The following is a 19155-nucleotide window of genomic DNA, read 5'->3' on the forward strand; positions in this document are numbered from 1 at the left end:
ATTCAGTAGACACTTAAATAATTTTAAATCTACATAATGTGTAAGATCCAACTGGATAGTCAGAACTATCCAGCATTTATGGAACTTCTACAGATTGTGGTTTTTTCAGCTTGCTTTGCTGAGTGCAACTATCAGCTCATTTGAAAATCCTCACTTCCCAAGGGACAGTGCTGAATCCATCCTGGAATGCCAAACGAGCTTTCCAAGCTCCATTCACTGAACCACAAGAGCCAGAGAGGGCTTGACAGCACAGACGTTGGTAGCACTTGTATTTTTAGATCAATACATGAAAGCCACGTTGACACAATTATTCAGCAAATGTCTTGTAAGCCAGATGGGAAGCTCAAAAATATGTTGTTTTTTCAAGAGGAAACCAAGCCATTTTAGTATTTATCCACATACTAGTGGGGTTTCTGTGAAAGATCAGTTTCATAAAACTGCCCTAATTGCTGGAGAAATTGCTACTGGGGATGTGGCTCCTTTGTTCTGAATGGAAAACACAAACCTTATGCAAAACTTATGTGAAAAGAGTGTTCCTACAAAATGCCTTATCACATCAGTTGTCCCATCTGGTCAGAAGTTTCAGCTTTCATCAGAAGTCAGATATGTTGCAAGAATATTTTTTAAGAAAAAAAAATATATTAATATGATCTTCAAGTTTACTGGCAGCAGCATCCATCAGGCAGAGATACCTCAACCACTTCCCAAGCTGCTCACCCTACAGCTCAAGCACCAGCACTGTTTTACCACAAGCAAAAACTGCAGAGTCACTGAGAGATCAATGGACATCAGTTTTCTCACACATTCCTGCAATATCCCCAGCATTTTGCGCTCTGCAGAGAGCCAAGGAGAGGCACTGACCACTCAACATGCTCCTTCTTTTCCATGGAACAGTATACTGGCAAAGTTAGTCACAATGACAGAAGCATTAAACTCCTCTGGTTTTCCTAGAATAAACCAGCTTTCTCAAGGAACAGAGGAAATCTGAAGCAGGGAACACCTTTAACACCTGCTAGGATCTAGCTGTCCTTTCCAAGAGCAGAAGGAACAGAAAAGTCTCCCAGCTCAGATAGTCAGCAACCTTCCTCTAGTTTCCATCTGAATTTATTAATGACCTGTTTACTTGGTCCTGGACCAACACTGCCCTTATGCTGAAATACCAGAGAACGGGAAGAGTCATTTACTTCTGGCACCCTCTGAGACATCAATCATGGCAACTCTTGGCCTTCTGGTAAACTTAAGCCAGACTTGGTGGGTCCTCTCTGGGTCAGGCTCCCCATTCATCCTCTGCACCTCTTTTGGTTTGAGCTCCTCTAATTATACGTGCAGGAAACTTTACTAACGTCCTGAATCACAGTATTTATGCCCTCTCACCTCTTTCCTTATCCAGATACATGATGCTACATTTGCTTTACTCACAGCCACATTATGTCAGCATCTTGCTCACCCCCATCAGGCCCCTTCATTTAACAAGCTTGCAATTATAGCAGGAGTATTTTATACTCCAAATATGTGATTTTGCAGTTTTTCTGATGAAACTCATCCCATTTCTCTTACTGTAGCCTTCAAGGACACCTAATTCTGCTGCATATCTTCAATCTCCCAACTTTACAACATCATCAGGGTTTTTAGTGTACTCTTTTTTTCCAGAATTGCTTGTAAAAGCATTAAACAAGATTAGAACCAAGAATCACTTTTAAGAAACATAACTAGTAGCTCCCTGCTATCACATTTCCATCCATATCACTGTTCATTCTTAAGCAGCTCCTTCAATACACTATCAATCTATTTTTTTCTTTTCTAGCTTTATCAATCAATTTCCCAAATGGCAATGTACAGAATTCATGGTCTGGATGGATCAAATCTACCACACTTATGTCACATAAAATATCCCAACCAGAAACAGGGGTGAGCCTCAAGATCCTTGTGGAATTCCATCAGCTCTGACAGAGGTGAGCAAAAGACACATCTACAGAAACAAGCAAGAATCCACTGCACCATTCCCTCTTTGTCCATATTTACATAAATAAACATAAAATTTCTGTAAATATTTCAATAATACTAATAAGTTTTGAATCTGTGAGGACCAAGATAAAATTTTAAAGCAGGCAGGCAAGAACAACCCCAAAACTGGTAGTTTCTGCAGAGTCCTGGGAGCTCCTTGGGAACAGGGCACAGGAGTGACACTGCCAAGGAAAGTCTGGGAACGCAGCAGTGGATGGGACACAATCGGTGCCTGAGGGAATGGGGCAGACCCACTGCGACTGCAGAGCACAGGGCTGCAGCTCCATCCCTGCTCAAGGCAATGCCTTTTCAAAGCCAGGCAAGCTCACAAAAGACTAAAAATCCCTCCCTGGATATTTGACAGCAACCCAAGGCTAATGTCAGCTCCTCCCCATTTTTAGGAGGCATGTTCAGACTGCTCTCTTCAGTGGGACACTGTGCACAGACAGTACCATCTGCAATTCCTCTCTCCCCCTTATACACCTATTGCAGACTCACCAGCATCTGCTGGCATTCCTTCACTTTTCCTTTGTAATCCATTCATGCTTTTTATTTAGACTTCAAAGCCACAAAATCAGCTATCTTTGCTGAAATCAGACATGCTTAACAGCAGTGGAATGTGTGCAAATACTCTTTTTCCCAAGTATTGCAGCCCCAATGCAATGGAATCAGATGACAGTGCACACATACGCTTCCCGACAGTTACATAAACTCAGCTGTTAAAATTACATGCCATTATATAACAGGTGAAAACACGGGCTCCAAACCTGCCATCCCAGCAGGCTGCACATGCTGACAGGGCCTCAAATGCTGGTATTTAGCAAAAGCTGTGATATGGCATAAGAAGGCAGCATTTGAGACTCTACTAGATTAAAGTGAGCTTTATTTTTCTAGATTTTGTACGTGTTTAAATGAGCCATCATATTAGTGTGAAATAAAATGGAACTGCTGCCTCTTAGAGCAGAATATCTTCTCATTTACTTGCAGCAAAATAGTATAGACACAGTTTCACAGGAGTATAAGAAAGGCATCTGGTTACTACAGTGCAAGAAGGAAGAGGCTGTCCCAAATTCAGCTTCAAGCAGTAATATTCTCTGAGACTAACAAATGCTTAGGCACTGATTTTTTGGAGACCAAGTGCAGCACCAATGCACTGCTATCAGTGGCTGTGGTAAAGCCTGTCAGCAACTGCAAAGGGGACAGATTGCATATAGCAAATACAGCCCAATTAGCTTAAGTGTCCAGAAATTACTGAATTAACTATAGTTTAATAATTTCTCATCGGTAGTATTTTCACTAGGTTTGGAGGAATTCAAGTCTTATTTATTCAAGTCCTGGTTTTATGCCTTGTGCAAGACTTGAATTAAATGACTGAAAAGGTAACTGATACAGAAGCAAAGAACCAAATTCTATTTATTTTTCACTTCATTAACTCCAAAATCAGTCCTCTGTTCTCAAGCAACATTACTCCAAAGCAAAGGTTAAACACATCTTTCCCCCTTTCTGTGAATCTGAAAACAATTATATTCTGCAAGTTAATGGCAGTCCCCTCTCTGATCCCTCCTATCCAAAGGATCCCACCTGCTGATCAGAACCAAAGACAGTGCCATCTTCAAGTCCAATATTAGGTCCCATGCATGGTTTAAAGGAGCTTAATATATACCTAGGGAACAACAAAAGTGTGCTACTTGCATTTTAAAATATAATGTTAATGTAAGGACTGGCAATTTAGAATCATTATTTATTACCACTGCTATTATCAGCACGGAAATACTAGAACACGGATGAGCTTGTGATTTAATATACCACAACCATTTTCCACACTAACCAAACCAAAAATCACTGCAAATAAGGTTATCAGAAAAGGGAAATCTTAAAGCTATGTAGGCAAAAGCAAAGCACAGCTCAGGGTTAGCACAGCAGTCTCATAAGGGGATACTTTAAACCCTGGACTAGAACCACACTCTACCTGGTGTGCCACTGGGAAGGGTCAGGCTGGAAAAGCAAGCTGCTGGGAGCATAACAAGAGATGGTTCCTACAACACTTGTCTGCACTGTATTTGCTCAAGGTGGAGCTAAGGGGCACTTGTAAGCAGAACTTTAATACACCACTCAACACTGAGATCAAGACAACATTTCAAAAAGCCTGGTAAGAGCCTGCAAAGGAAGCAGGCTTTTAATTTTCAAAGTTCATCTGCAAGATGAAAAGCATCCACATTTTTATAGCATGAAGATAATTTGTAGCTAGAAACCATGCTAATTTTCATTATCATTTCATTGATTTCAATGCATTTGATATGCTTGCCTGCAGCTAGTATAGATGACAGACAGCTTTACTTGGGAATTGTCCCGACTTTTAAAAATCTCCATTTCTCTCCAGAGAGCTTTTTCATTTACATATTAGTCATTTCAGAGCTCATTGGGTATGTGCTGGCCCTCTCCTGAAGCAGAAACACTTTGCCTGCCCCACCTGGAGCTCCCACACTTCCCTGGTTACTTCCTCACTGTGACATTCCCCTGGGATTAACTGCAAGGGAGGCACAATCCTGTAGCCCTTTGCACACTCAATTTGACAGCACAGAAATCCCAGAGACAACAGATCAATGAGTGTGCAAATATGGGCATGTGTAAGAAGATTTACAGGATTAGAGTTGCTTAATTTTACAGTGCAAAGTGGGTTTGGAATCAATTTGTATTTTGTTGGAGCAATTTCTCTCCAAGGGGGAGGTGTTTAAATATTTTACATTTTATTAAGTAAGAAATTGAACTCTTGATTTCTACATGTTGATTTTTTTCAAGTAAAAAGCAGTGGTTTTAGCTTCCCAGATTTTTTATTCCAGGCTAAAAGAGGTTGGTAGGAGCAAAGTGTATAACCATCAATAATATTTCTTATCATACCAGTATTTTTTTTTTATTTTTAGAAATAGCAAAGCAAATCTGCATGTTTAGAGAAATAATGTTCTTAACTAAAGTCTGACCTCATTCATCCAATATGCCACAACTAAATGCTTTGATAGAATTCTTTATTAAGAACATGGATCAGAGATGTCATTGAGAAAATATACCATCAGAAAGTTAATAATACACAGACATTCTGTTTGGGAGAATACTCAGCTCTTTATGCTCTCAAAGTAAGCCACTCCTTTGCTTTTCCATTACCAAACTTAGGCAAGTCAAGAGCTACTGACTCATTAGAGAAAATCATTAACTTTTCCTATGCAACAGCAAAGATTTAGTCACTTGACATTTTTAACACCAAAGGATACTGAATCTTCAAGGCACACAAAACAAGCACGGTTTGAAAGTAAATGTTTTCATTGTTGGTTAAATCAAAGGCAGTTTGGCATCAGCCCACACCAGTCTAAACCAGGGGATACAGTCCACCCAGTTTTATTCTTCCCTCAATGTGCTCATCCAAGCACTTGTCTGACCCCGTGGTGAGCTGGTTCAGGAACTTAAGCTGGCAAAAAACTAACTGTACAAAAATAATCCCACAGGGAGGGCAGGGCTGCAGCAGGACTGGTTTGGATACGTTGGCTGAGGCTGTTAACGAACCATATCAATCATTTATGTATTTCCGCCTTTTTCCTCTCCAAAACAAGATGTAAGACCCAACCTATTACTGCTAGACCAGGAGTAAGGGAGGTAAGGATATATGAAATGGTTGCTTCTCCAGGAAAACACAGCTTCTTGGATTCACCAAAATACTTTCAGGCTGCGAGGCATTCCAAGAAATAACTGATTATAAGAAGCAATTTTCAGTCACCAAAGAACTGCTTGAATGGCTTACCAGAAACATTAATTGATGTTCCTGCATCGATAATTCCACTGTTGGGCCTTACACAGTATCTACGTGGTGCTGTGGTCTTAACTTTGAAGCACACATTTCTGTCCGTGGGGTTGCCGAGCTTCAGGTTTGTAGTGACCACATCTGTGAAAGGACCTGAGGAGGAGAGCAAAAGCAGACTTGAAATCACACAGAAAACACTTTTCAAGCAGAGCCTAAGCAGGCTCTAAATCTCTGTTCACAAATCTTATAAAGTAATTAGATGTTCAATTTCCATCTGCAGCACGTACAGATAATCATGCACGCAAAGCTGAGGCTGCCGCCAGGCCCCAGCCCAAGAGCTCATCATTAACAGCAAAACAAAAGGGGGAAATCATTCACACATTGTGCCAACACCACAACATGGCATTCAAAGGATGCCAAATTCCCTGCTGTGTCACAGTTGCTCCATTCTAGTCACTGAAACCCAGGCTAGCAGAGATACCAACAAATACCCATGCTGTAGATGGTAAGTAGTGAGTACAGTACAGTTTGTTAACCAGGCACAGAATGGGAATCAAGGACTACCACAGACCCATCTGCACATGAAGCTGGACCTCCACAGAACCAGGATTCCACCATGTATTCAGGAATGTCATACCAAAACCAGCAAGACAAGCATTTAGGGTACATCTCCTTTCACCTACCAAGTTTTTTTTGTGATTTTTTGTGGTTTTTTTGTTTTGTTTTTTTTTTAATAAACTCTCTTGGCAGCTAGAAATTATAAACCAGAATAAATAAAATAGCCTATCTCACCCAGGACAGGAAATAACCATGTGGAAATAGGAAAATTTTTAGACACTGAGAGCACTGGCAAAGATTTCCATATTAGCAAAGCCAAAATCAAACCATTGTCAAGATCTGCAACACCAAGTGCAGGCAAATCCATTTCTCTCAGGCTCACTACCTAATTGAAACTCCCAAATCCCTTAGGGAGAAGAAAGTCTGATTTCTTACATGACACTGATAAATCAGACAGGTAGCACACAACTACAGTGCTTTACAGGCGGTAAAGAAGTAAAATTAAAAGAAATATAACCACACTTTGATCAACTGTTTTCTCCACAGAAGTGATTAATTTGATGCCTGAATAAAATACCTTCATCTGCCCTCAGGAGTAAAAACAAATTGGTCAGAAAAAAGCATCAAACTTTTCCTTGCAGAAATGGCAGCCCTAAAATTGAAAAAGGGAAAATGACAATGATAAAAATATTGGCAGGCAGCATTCCGCCACCCTCCTCTCACAGCATGGATGGCTTGATGTAATTCAAGTTTGCTTCTTACTCTATACAAATTTGTCTCCTAAGACAATGTTTAATCCAGCTCTTACAGTACTACAGTCCTGCAACCTCTATCCTTGATCCAATTAGTTTAAAGTAATTAGAAGGGAAAAAGCCTCAAAACAATCACACATATAACAACCCCAACCAGACAACAAGGCAGCACCATTTCTGTCTGCACTCTGAGCAAACCAGCTTTGCAATCCAACACGGGAGCAAACAAAAATTGAAGCAATAAAATTTTCAGATCCCATGGCAAAGGTTTCACTACAATTGTGCCTGGTGAAACATTGAGATGTGAAAGAGAATGAAACACAACTGTCAAGTTTTCTCTGTGTTCTGCATGCAGGGAGAGACTTTAAGTTAATGGAAAATAACTGGCCAGAAGCAGCCATGAGGTGTTAAAGAAGTTAAACAAGCCAAACAATCAGAAAAATCCAGCAAACATTAGGTGTGTAAGGACAGTAGCAGATCTTCAAAACAGCTCCAACTGGGAGAAATCTAACATTTCAGAAGAAATTATAGGATGCCTAAGCAATAAGGATGTGTCTTTACTAAAAAATTACAGCTTGAGCTGTTCCAGCACAGAGGTAGGGTTGGCTGTACAAAGCCCTACATATGCAGCTGCATCCTCAGTAGTGCTTTACTGGTCTGCATGCTGGGATAGATTTCCTGGGGGAAATACCATGTTTTTACTTGGCTGATCCATGAATGTGTGCGGGATTTGTGTGCCCCAGCACAGAGCTGCTGTTTGAAATAGTAATACGACAACAATTCTGTCTGGAAAATAATTTCCACATGGAGTTACTTATTGCTAACATAGATCATACCAAAATATTTGGCAGCAAAACCTTTCGGCAGACGGAACTCATTTCTTCTTGTCTGCTTGGTGTTTCCTCTTCTGTTTTGTCCACTAAACCATAAACAGTTTCTTTAGCTACATTTCCCCCAAATTACAGGTTTTACAGCCACCACAACTATACTAGAAGGTTGACATCTGCTTCCAGCAAACCTGTGTGCAGGCACACTCCTTATGGCACTGCTGTTCAAAGCAAAGCAAAACACAGCGGACAAATGCAGCATTAACGTGCCATTAAGGTGTCCTGACGTGTGTAAAAAAATAAACAGACCACAAGGTATTACTCAGGGGTAATTGGGGCATGGCAGTGAAATATTACCACTTGGCTGGCCTGCCTTTTAAGAGCAAGGCCCACGGACTGCCAACTCAGGCTGAAATGAAACCTTGGTCGCCTGTTGTTGGATTACTGTAGCCAAAATTACAGGTTTTTTGGAGAGGTTGGGCTATGTGGGAGAACTTATCTCAGGATAGACATAAGCTAATTCTGCACTAGAGATACACCTTTGCTTTCCAGCATCTGGATTTGAGCATTGTAGATAAGGCTGGTGTGGGTATCAACAACCATGCGAGATGCACATTGACTCTGGAGCTTCATTTTCCAATGCAAGGCATTGGGACTTCTGCACTCACACTCACATACAGTAAGAGAAAACACTCTTCACTTTTTTCCGGTAACTTTGTCCTCATTACAAGTGGATGAACTATTTATACAAGTTTATGCAACACCTGGACAATGGTTGTACTTCCAAGGTGGGCTGAGAGCACAGTTAAGCCAGACTGGTGCATCTGGATGGTACTTGGGTAAAAGCCACAAGTGAAGACTGACTCTTAAAACCCACAACCCGTACTTAATCACGTTATTTTGTTTTGAATGTTTTTTCGATTGCTCATAATATTTCTAGATAAGTTGAACTCATAGTAAGGCAGGGTGCTTTCCAAATGACAATTTGCACTTTAAAATCATCCCAAATGTTTTTCTCACGTGTTTTTCAAAGATCATGAGAAAAATGCCACTGGTGTCATCCCAAGGACAAAGTTATGGGAAACAGGGTCTGTACATGCATCATCCAACATGGGGTTGTCACGGGAGCAAGCTGTCTAGAAGGAAGAATGTAGTAAATTGAATTTGGTGCAGAAAGTCTGAAATATTCCACAAGGGCTTGGTGACTTTCTCCTGCCAAAATAAAGTCAACTTGTGTTAATGCAAAGTGGGCATCTAGTGATACACAAACAACCAGTATTACCGGAAGGAAAGGAAACATTACCTCCTATACTCATGGAACAACAAGCAGTAAGAGGTATGCTGGTTTTTCATAGGACGACTTTTCATCAGGCTTATTTCTGAACTGTGGCTTTTCACCCAGGCACCACACATCCAACCCTTCACGTTTGAAGATCACAGTGTTATCTCAGAATTTTCTACACTCCATTTCCTATTCAAACACCAGTGCTGTATCAATCTTTCCTAAGAGAGCCATTCTGCAGCATATGGCATTGTAATATCCCACACCATTTTAGTAATAATACAAAAGTCTGGGAATTAGGTCAAAGGAACATGATGTCAACTCTATTTAAATTTTAAGTAACTCTCACTGCAATAGAAATTGCCCATAATTGTACCAGCAAATCCAGGCTGATAACTTTTTGATGAGCACAGTACTCACTGTGAGTTCCTTGCCACACGCTCCTCAAAGAAACCACATTACACAGCCACATCATTTGTACTACATCTTAATACAACCATCCCCACTTTAACCAAAATTCCATGCTTTGGCATGGCAAATAATCAGTCCTCATGCTGTTTGGCACATGAAAGAATTTAGCATAAGTACCAGCAGAGGGAAAGCTTTGATGGCCCAGGCTTGGGCAGGAACATTCAAACCCAGCAGGGACAGTCCTCTGCAGATCTGTACCTGCAATTATCACTACATCTTTATAATTAACTACACACATCAGGTGGGCCACAGGGTTGCTTAATTCCTGCATGAGTCCATCTCACTGCTGAAAGGGGAGGTGGTCTGGCATCTCGTCTCCACCAGCTGCCTGTGCAAGTTGCACTGTGTTCCTCTGCATGGGCCAAGAGCAGAGCCAGGGAGCTGCTGGGGCTGGAAATTAATCCACTTACCAGGCAGGGAGAGAGGGAGGGGGCAGTGGGGAAGAGAAAAAGGAGAATCAGTTTTCAGCCAGAACACGCAGCACTCAGATCTGGCATCAGGGAAACTGCATCTTCCTGCACAGCATTCTGCCAATTTAAGGTCTCACAGTTGTAGGTTAAAGCTTGCAAGCACATCTGGGCATACGTGCTGCAGTCACACTTGCAGTGTTGGCATAGCTGCTGAAAGTAATTAAGGCACATGCATCATTTTTTTGGTACTTTTATTTAATGCAAATTCTCATCTGCTAAAAGCTAGACATCTCTAAAAAATGTAGTGAACTTTTCCAAGAAAAGCACTGCAGGAATACTTGATACAATCATAGTCATGTTCAACTGGCAGCCATTGATCCACAAGACTAAGAATAAATTCTCATCAAACTGCCCATGTTATTCCCAGAGTGTTTTAGATGCACTTTCAGCATCTTCCCCTAAACAACTTTTGCAACTCCAGCTCACCACAGACATGCATCCAACAGCAAGGTAATTGGAAACAGGCAGAAATACAGGCAGAGCTTCTCGTGAGAGAACCTCTCTTGTACTTCCTTTGTGGAAAGCAGTGGAATGCAATAATAGGAGGGGAAGGACGTATTTCACCATGGTTTAATCCCACTGATGTGTCAGATGAAAGTCATTAATCACCTGACACATTAATCAGCCATAGAAAGGTAACTGAAGAATCTTTAATAAGGGAGATGGTGGAAAGCAGTAGAGGGGAAACCAAAATTGCTTTGTGACTATTCCCAAGAGCCCAAATCCTACATGTGATGGGTAGATGTCCACATGGAGCAGTAACTAATCCAGTGAAAGAGCCACACTGACCCTGTGTGAGTGGAGAGGATGGGGGCTGAATGTGATACTTATCCCTTCCCCATTCCACACCCCACGCTGGCCCCTCTCCCAGGGCATTAAATGCCTCCCCCTAGCTCTACCAGCCCTTCAAACTGGGGATGCCCCTTGCCCTGCTCTAGAGAGAGATGTCAGCACCATCAAAAAGCCACCACACCCATCTCTCCATCTGATTAGTTCAGTCTTTCTACCTGCAACTCTTCCCATCTTCACATCTGAGTGGTTTCTCAGTTCCTTTACTGCCTCTGACGGCACCAAGTGATTTTGTTTTATTTCCATGGGCTCTCCCATTTTATTTTTGTGGATGTCTATCAGCATTACAGACAGGCAAAATAAAACAAGTAGTGATGTGCAAGAAGGCTCAATAACAGGTGAAGAACTTGACTTACTGCATGCTCCTTTTTAAAGTCATATATAAAGCTGATGACCTTTGAAGATAAACACTAAAATGAAAAGAGCTGAAATGTCAAGCAAGACATCTTGAGCTATCAGCCAGGTGCCTGAGAATCAAGAACACCCAAGATACACTCAAACTCTCCCACCACCTTACTTGTCTTCAGACAAATCACTTAAGGGCTTGATCTTCTGCTATTAAAAGCCTTAAGAGTTGACATCAACTCCAAAACAGAAGCAGGTTTGGACCCTTATAGTTTCACTCTCCGTCAAGTAAGGAGAATACTTACCTAATTACACAGAATCTTGTGAAGATTAGTGTTTTTAAAAGTACCGTGTGCCAAGGTTTAATCATCATCATCATCTGGCTCTGGAGACTTTCATAATTAAGCGAGCATCCGCAATTTTTGAAATCAAAGAAGTCAAAAAATCAGAAACAAGAAGAGCCTGTGTTGCATAAATATCTGATTTCACAACTAACTCACTGAGAGAACCCAAATCCCCCAAATTTGCTAATTATTTTAAAAAACAAATCCTTGTGTAAACCACTTGCCAAGCTTTTGACCTCAGCTCAGATTTTAAAAGGAATTAGCTACAAAGCTCCACCCTGTGGAATCAGTATCTTTACTCCCAGCACCCACCTCCTCACCCAAAAGAGCCCTTGAAGCAAAGTGACAGGAGGGGAGTGGTCTCTTCCACTTCTGCTCTGTCAAGCAGTGGATGCCTGGATGAAAAAATATTACAAAAATAGAAGCAACATCCACATCACTCCCTATGCAATAGCTGATGCAGTGGAGCAATTTTTTTAAGAAGTATGCATCAATAAAGTGACCTAAGAGAATAAAAAAAAAAAAAGGTGAAGAAATCCAACAAAATTACATGATCCAGATGCCAAAGTTGGAGCAAGGTTGGCAGTAAGTTATTCCATTTAGATGGATTAATCAGTGTCCTTCCCTGGCCTATTCTGGCATAAACTCGTTTTCTCAGAGCATGCCTCATGCTTAGTTGGGAAAAATACCCAAACCCCAAACAAATACGAGACTGAAGACTATTTTCAGGGTATATATTAGTATGTAATTTTTGTCACCTTTTATCCCTCAGAGGATCATTAACAGTCTGCCTTCAGAGTTGTAAGAACTGAGAGGCCACACATAAGCTTGCCAAGAGAAATAGAAGAATATGTTCTTCGTATAATTTTGGTATCAGTGTCATTTGTTTTTTTCCCAACCGATCTCTTCAGAGTTTTCTTACACCCAAAAACGTTACCTACAGCAAACTTCAGCAACAAAATCACACAACATGAACTATTTTCTCTGCATCATAAAGTTAAAACAGATTTCTGCACACACTTGCATAAACAAGAGACTGAGAGCAGCCTTGGTGAGCTTTCAGAGGTGTATCTCTGTTTCAGCTGTGCTTTCAGATCCTTTTAGAACCAAGTGCCAAACATATTGTATTACTTTGCTTGTTCTGCACACAAATATCACATGAACCAACTCTGTCCAGGTATGGAAACAGCTCAGGAAACAGTGGCACAGCAGCTGCATCTCCTTCAATAACTATGATGTAGCCAGATCCACTTAGAGTATGGCACCTCCTTAGACACAGCCTGGAGCTCCATCCATGGGGCATAGAAAGGACACAAACAAAGCCCAGGCTCCCAGGAGAAGTGGGGATGCAGCAAAAGAGCAATGAAGCCCTGATGTGCAAACCTCCCCGACAAAAACACTGCTAAAGACTGAAGTCAGTGCAAAATGTTTCCCTGGAAGAACCACTCTGATTTCAATCATCAATCCAAGCTACACTTTTTCTCCTAAAGTGATTTTTTTCCTGGTCTAATTTCATCACTCATCTCCATTTCAAATGCACATTAAAATGTTCGGGAAGGAGCAACTTAACTACTCCAATTTTATGCTCACGTATACTCCTCAAATAGAGAAATTTGATGTGCAACTTAAATAGCAAATATTTTAAGTGCAAAACTGTGCATAAATTGAAAATACCAGAAGAAACAAACAAAATTAGATATTCTGGGGATGCACAAAGAATAGCTGCTTTTCTAATAAGTTAAAAAAAAAACCAAGCCACATAAAATAGACAGTGGGATACTATTTATGGCTACAAATAAGGAAGGAATCCTGAGTTTAGCAAGATATATTTCAGGGGAGTCACTTGAAAACCAGCCTATTAATTGTACTTTCAGGACCAAAGGGAAAAAGAAAGCAAAACAAAATCAGAAATTAGGCAGCAGCAGTGAGAAAACTCGACTGAAAAAAAAAAATCTGACAGTTTATATGTGTGGCATAGAACAAGAAACAAATGTCAAGTCGTGTTCTTCAAGCCTAAACTTCTGTCTTTTCCAATCTAAACAATTCCATGATTCTATGATCATCTGCACCGCTGTATGACATCAGTAAGCACAGTGTAATACCAGCTATACAAAAATTAAGGGGAAAAAAAAATGTTACTACCCTTAGATTTTTGCTCCTAGTCTGGTAAAAATATAGGAAGGCCAGAAGAAGAGACATCACAAACCAGAGGAAATGAAAATATTTTGAGAAAACATAAAATAAATTGTTAATTCACATATCACAAGAAACACTAATTGCAAATATCAACAGGCAACAAACATAAAATTGCACAAGAGAGAGGGTGAACTGCTGGGAGAAACATCAGAAGCATCAGTGAGGATGAAGTAACTGGTGTGATGAAAAAAGGAGCAGTCTTGGGAAAAACACGAAAGTGCAATTTTTTTTCTTGAAAGAATTACATAGTCATTTGACATGCCTTCTACAAGCACAACTAATTTGTCTTTTAAATTGCTTGCAGAAACATAAGATTTGGCTCCATAGTGATCCCCACACCTACATGATTTTATAATCTGCATCCTAAGTAACTGGATCACCAGGCAAACCTCCCCCTTCTCTATTTTTCCACCTCTCATGGAAACCAACCAAGAAAACAGGATTAAATTTAGAATGATAAAATCTTTAATCCATGCACCATGGTATAAGGGACTTCGTTTACAGCTCAGAGAACCAGACACTAAAGTAGTTTAGTAAAGAGATTATTTTCATAAAGTATTTATAATAACGTGGGGTAAGTACTGCAGGCAGCAGCAGTACCCAATCTGTACAAATGTTTTTGAGGCCAGGAGAATTACAGTTGAATTGAGCAATTTTCAGAACAGCTCTAATAGAGAAAGGACAGACTCAGCCCTCAGTCTGGGTTGTGTTGCTGGTGTGAACAGGCGATCACTTCGATCCGTGTGCACCTCTACCCTGCCCTGAATTAAACAGGGCAATGGTGATTTGCTTTGCATACATTTCCAATGACAGCAAGACCGTGACAGCTGTTCCAGATCCACGGCACAAATCCCTCTTTACAAAAGGTTGCCTAGCAGGCCAAATTTTAAACTCAACAACATCCCAGGCATCTCAGAAAATATCCTATATGGCTCTACAGACATTTTGGTCTACAAAGCATTGAAAGGGTTTATATATTGAAAAAATTCTGGGTCAAATGACAGAGGAAGAGATTTAGCATGAATCTAACCCCTAGCTTGGACAAACTGGTACTTAAATATTCATATATGTATGTAAAATAGGCTTCCTTTCTGCCTCTGGTCATCACATAGGAAGACAAAGGACCTTCAGTGTTACTTGTGGTAGGAACTGTCACACCAGTGCCAGTCCCTCATCCAGAGGGGAGAGGGCTCCAACTGGGAAGAGTTCCTGGTCTAATCAGTGAGGATTTACTTGCAGAAAAAACGCCAACAAACCAACAATTGCAGCAGCAAGATGATAATGTTAAAGATCACGTTTCTTACAAATACAAAGATGAAATTTAAGTCTGAAACAACAGCTGTCACCACCACAAACAGAACTGTTGCAAACACCATCAATAAGGCTTTCAAAGCCAAGCAGCCACACTGACAGGGAAAGTGAAGAGGCTGTTATGGTACCAACTATGAAATGCATTCAGTAGTTATTAGCTGTTCCCAGCAGGCAGCAAATATAAGACCAATATGGTAACAAGATAGTAGAAAATGAGTGTGACTGCAAGATGTGGGCAGAATTAGCAAGGGTCATTTGATTCCTGCACCACCTCAGCTGGGCAGAAAGCAGAGGCACTCAGAAACAAGACAAACCCTCACTCCCCCAGTTTCCTACAAAAATTGCATTATAACATATGTAGAAGTTGTTCATTTGATCCAAAACTCATTTGATGCAATCAATACCTTCCAGAGCTGGCTGCATAGAACAAATTAAGCTGCTTTTTAAATTGGGTATTTGTTCATAGATGTAAGCTGACCTGAGCTCATGAAGTTGGATCATTTGCTATGGTGATGATGCCTTTTTTCCAGTTGAGTTTCAAAACAGATCTGACAATCTATTTAAAGGTTTGTACTTGAATTTTTACAATCCTAATTCTGAATTAGAGAGCAACTAAACAGAATTCATTCTTCTATTTAATGGTAGCTAACCTATTTTAGAAGAAATAAAGCATTACACGACTACTGGTAAATTTTTAATTTATAAAACCCATGCAATGAGGAAAAATAGGTAATAATTTATTTTCCAATGAGAAGGCACTATCAGGAACTGCTGTATAAATTTTTACTCCGTATTCCTTTCACGGGTGACAGGACACTGCACATGGCATGCAGGGCAGCAGCTGGTAAATACAATTTACTGCTAAGTACCAGTGTGAACCTGCATCCACTCTGACACATTAACTGTGTCTTTATTTTGCCATGATAGCCATGCTCCTAGGACTTGAGAGAGCCACCCCTTCCATCTGTATTTTCAATATAATCTGTTATCAGATATATCTTCTGAAGTGATGAATAGAGGTCACATCGCAGCAACCAAATCAGACTGGCAGGCTGCCATCCCAATGAGCTTTAAATAACAAACTTGAAAAACTTTTTCACGTATCATTGCAATAGCTCCATAGCTCAAAGTGAGCTGAAAATCCATGGACAAACATGGGATTCCCAAGGAACTGGAAGTTGTGAATGTATGTGTCCCATTCTGTACAGTAAAGGCAAGGAGTTGATCACATTTAAAACATAAAATCCCACAAAACTAAGAGAAGCAATGGCCAAGTAACAAATTTTATCACTGCATTAGGTCTTTCCCTGAAATAGTAATACTTTGATCCTATTAATGCTCGTAACTTCAACTGGAATTCTTAAAATCTGTGCAGTACAAAATTATTCAAAAGTCCTTAACCCATAAATCACATTGACCAAAGCCTTCAAGGAGATTGTGGTATTTTTGGAAATAGTCTTGGGAGACCTAAATACATTAATTAAATTTAACAGAAGATGCAGTTAAACCTCCTTGACTGCTTCACGCATCTCAATTGTTCTTTGGTGTTCCCACCATCCTATTCAGAGTTTCAAATTTCTGTTAGTCCCACATGTACAATCCCTCTCTTCTTTCCCAGTGGAGCTGTTAGTGTTGTGTCTCTGGTGTACAGGACACCAGCAGATTAAGGAAGCTCAAGAGAACCACAATCTTCAATTTATCCACCTTTCAAAAAAATGAGATGTGTTTGAAGACACTCACAGTGCATCGCTACCCTCTTTTACCTCCAGTTTTTTCCCTCCTAACACCTCTCTTTTAAAGTGAAGAGACTATGCAAAGTCATGAATTAATTATAAAACCAATGGAGCACGTGAAATCAGAATAATTCAGTGAGATGTAGCAGGTCTGTACAACTAAACAAACACTTAATAGAATAAGTTATTGATTTTAGCTAAGCTGCAAGAAAAGTGAGTGTAACATGAATTGCATCAGAAAAGGACTGATTTTGTTTGATAATTGGGATATATTTTAGGATAAATCTGTTTAGATTTAGGAAGCCTGCCTGTTATTTAAATACTACGTCCTCTTTTGAAGACTAATTTGGTAATTAAATTCAAATACGTAGAGAAATGTACAGGTTTACTCCTATTTAATGCAGTAACAATGACTTGACTTGGAATCAGGCCAGACAAAGGGAAGCAAGGGCTGGTACATTTTTCAGCAGAAAAGCAGACAGCCATTGGCACAGCAGCCTTCAAAGAGCAAAGAAATCCTAGTACTGACTGCCATTCTGCTGTGAATACCAGGAGGGCTCTAAGAGTTTAATGAAAAGAGCACATAAATGCTTAGCTTAAAAGATGCATATTAATTATCCTAAACAGCCAAATTCTCACAATGCTGTCACTATTTTATATGCCCTGTGACTAGAAATTCCTATTTATCCAATACAGAAGAGAATGAGCACAAAGTCAAATTCCTCTCAATACCTTCAGTGCAGGAGTGATTCAACCATTACCATGGATCAGGACAGGGACACAGATGTAAGTGAACAGTCCACATGCCCTTAACCTCTCTTCTGAGGCTTGGCAGCTGCAGCTTCAGCAAACTCTAATCTCACATCCCAAATGTTACTGGACTGCTGGACTGAAGAGCCTTAGCCTGGTATCTGGTAGGAACGGGATATTCCTGTCAGACACAGGAGGCTTTGCACACCCTCGCTGCAATGAACAGATCTGGCTGGAGTTTCCTTAGGCTGACCTGGGGAGCTCAAAGTGTCTCAGCAGGGAGTGGCAGCCACCCAACAACAGAAGCACAGGTCACACAAACTGCACAGGATTGTGGCTAAACACTAAATACTGAACATTTCCAGTGCTGTAGATGCAGTGTTGGACTGAGCACATGGATACGGGCCACACCTTTGGGCTGCAGCTCTGATGTACCCAGGGCTTGCACCTGAGCTGACAGCCCCAGGCCAGGGCTGAATCCGCTCTGTTAGGACTGGAGAGGATCGGCTGTTCTGGTTTATTGTTGTGCCTTTTGCACAAGGCAAAGCCACACAGTGACATATTGCACAGGTACAGAATCACATACTGGGGACAGGAACCTGCATTTCCAACTGGCACGACTTGCAGAGTTTAGCAAGGCACTAATCCCTGTTTGGCAGTACTGCCGGGAGCCACTTGGGGAGCACGGACAGAGTGCTGAGTCATAAGTCCAGCCTAACCTGGAGCAAACCTCCAGAAACACTACCAAAATGTCCCTCAGCCTCTGCCACCTCCCATCCGTGCCACCCCTCCTGAGCAGCACTGCCCCAGCACCCTACATCTGCAAATATGCAGCAACATCTCCAACACTACAAACCCAGGGGAGTTCTATAATATGCTGTATTTTAACAAAATTTTACTTGCTGACATTAAACAGCCGATCTCTACTCCTGGTGGGCACATATGGTGAAAAGACAGATCAGCCTTGGTGGGCAGCAATCCTGCCAGGTGCAGGAGGCATCCTGCAGCACAATTCCACATCCTTGTCCAGGTTTAAATCTAGCAATTCTTAAAGTCAGAGCCCTGAATGTTGTAATAAATTCTCGGCAGATTGATGTCATCTCAGACAGAAAAAAAGAAGAAAGGGAAACATAAATGTAAATGTCACATATACCAACAACAATGTTCTTTTTCACCATTTGTTACCAGTAAAGGCTGAGCCGTAAACCTTTAGCTGGATAATTTTTTTGCAAACCTACAGCAACCAAAAAGTGGAAGAAGTCACTGGCAAGACAGAGAAGCTCCTATTTCACATGGCATCAAAGACCAGGGCAAGGAAATGGGCACCTTCAGCCACCTAATGGTGTCCAGCCTCCCACGACTCACAGCTGCATTTCAGCACAGCACACGCTGATGCTATTTTGGAGTATGTGTGCTCTGCTGTAGGAGATGCGAGGCGGGAGGAAAGACAACCCCTGCTCATGTTCACATGCT

At 40.9% G+C, this 19155-nt stretch overlaps 1 protein-coding gene across 1 annotated transcript in view; it reads right to left on the reverse strand.

Moving 5' to 3' along the window:
- VAPB (VAMP associated protein B and C) overlaps positions 1-19155 on the reverse strand; it is a 33466-nt gene that overhangs the window by 11514 nt on the left and 2797 nt on the right. Inside the window, exon 2 of the mRNA XM_032127146.1 lies at positions 5795-5947. Within this exon, the coding sequence (XP_031983037.1) occupies positions 5795-5947 (153 nt within the window). The remainder of the gene's footprint in view (positions 1-5794; positions 5948-19155) is intronic.

The sequence above is a fragment of the Corvus moneduloides genome, chromosome 17, assembly GCF_009650955.1.
Source record: "Corvus moneduloides isolate bCorMon1 chromosome 17, bCorMon1.pri, whole genome shotgun sequence".
NCBI classification, from domain to species: Eukaryota; Metazoa; Chordata; class Aves; order Passeriformes; family Corvidae; genus Corvus; species Corvus moneduloides.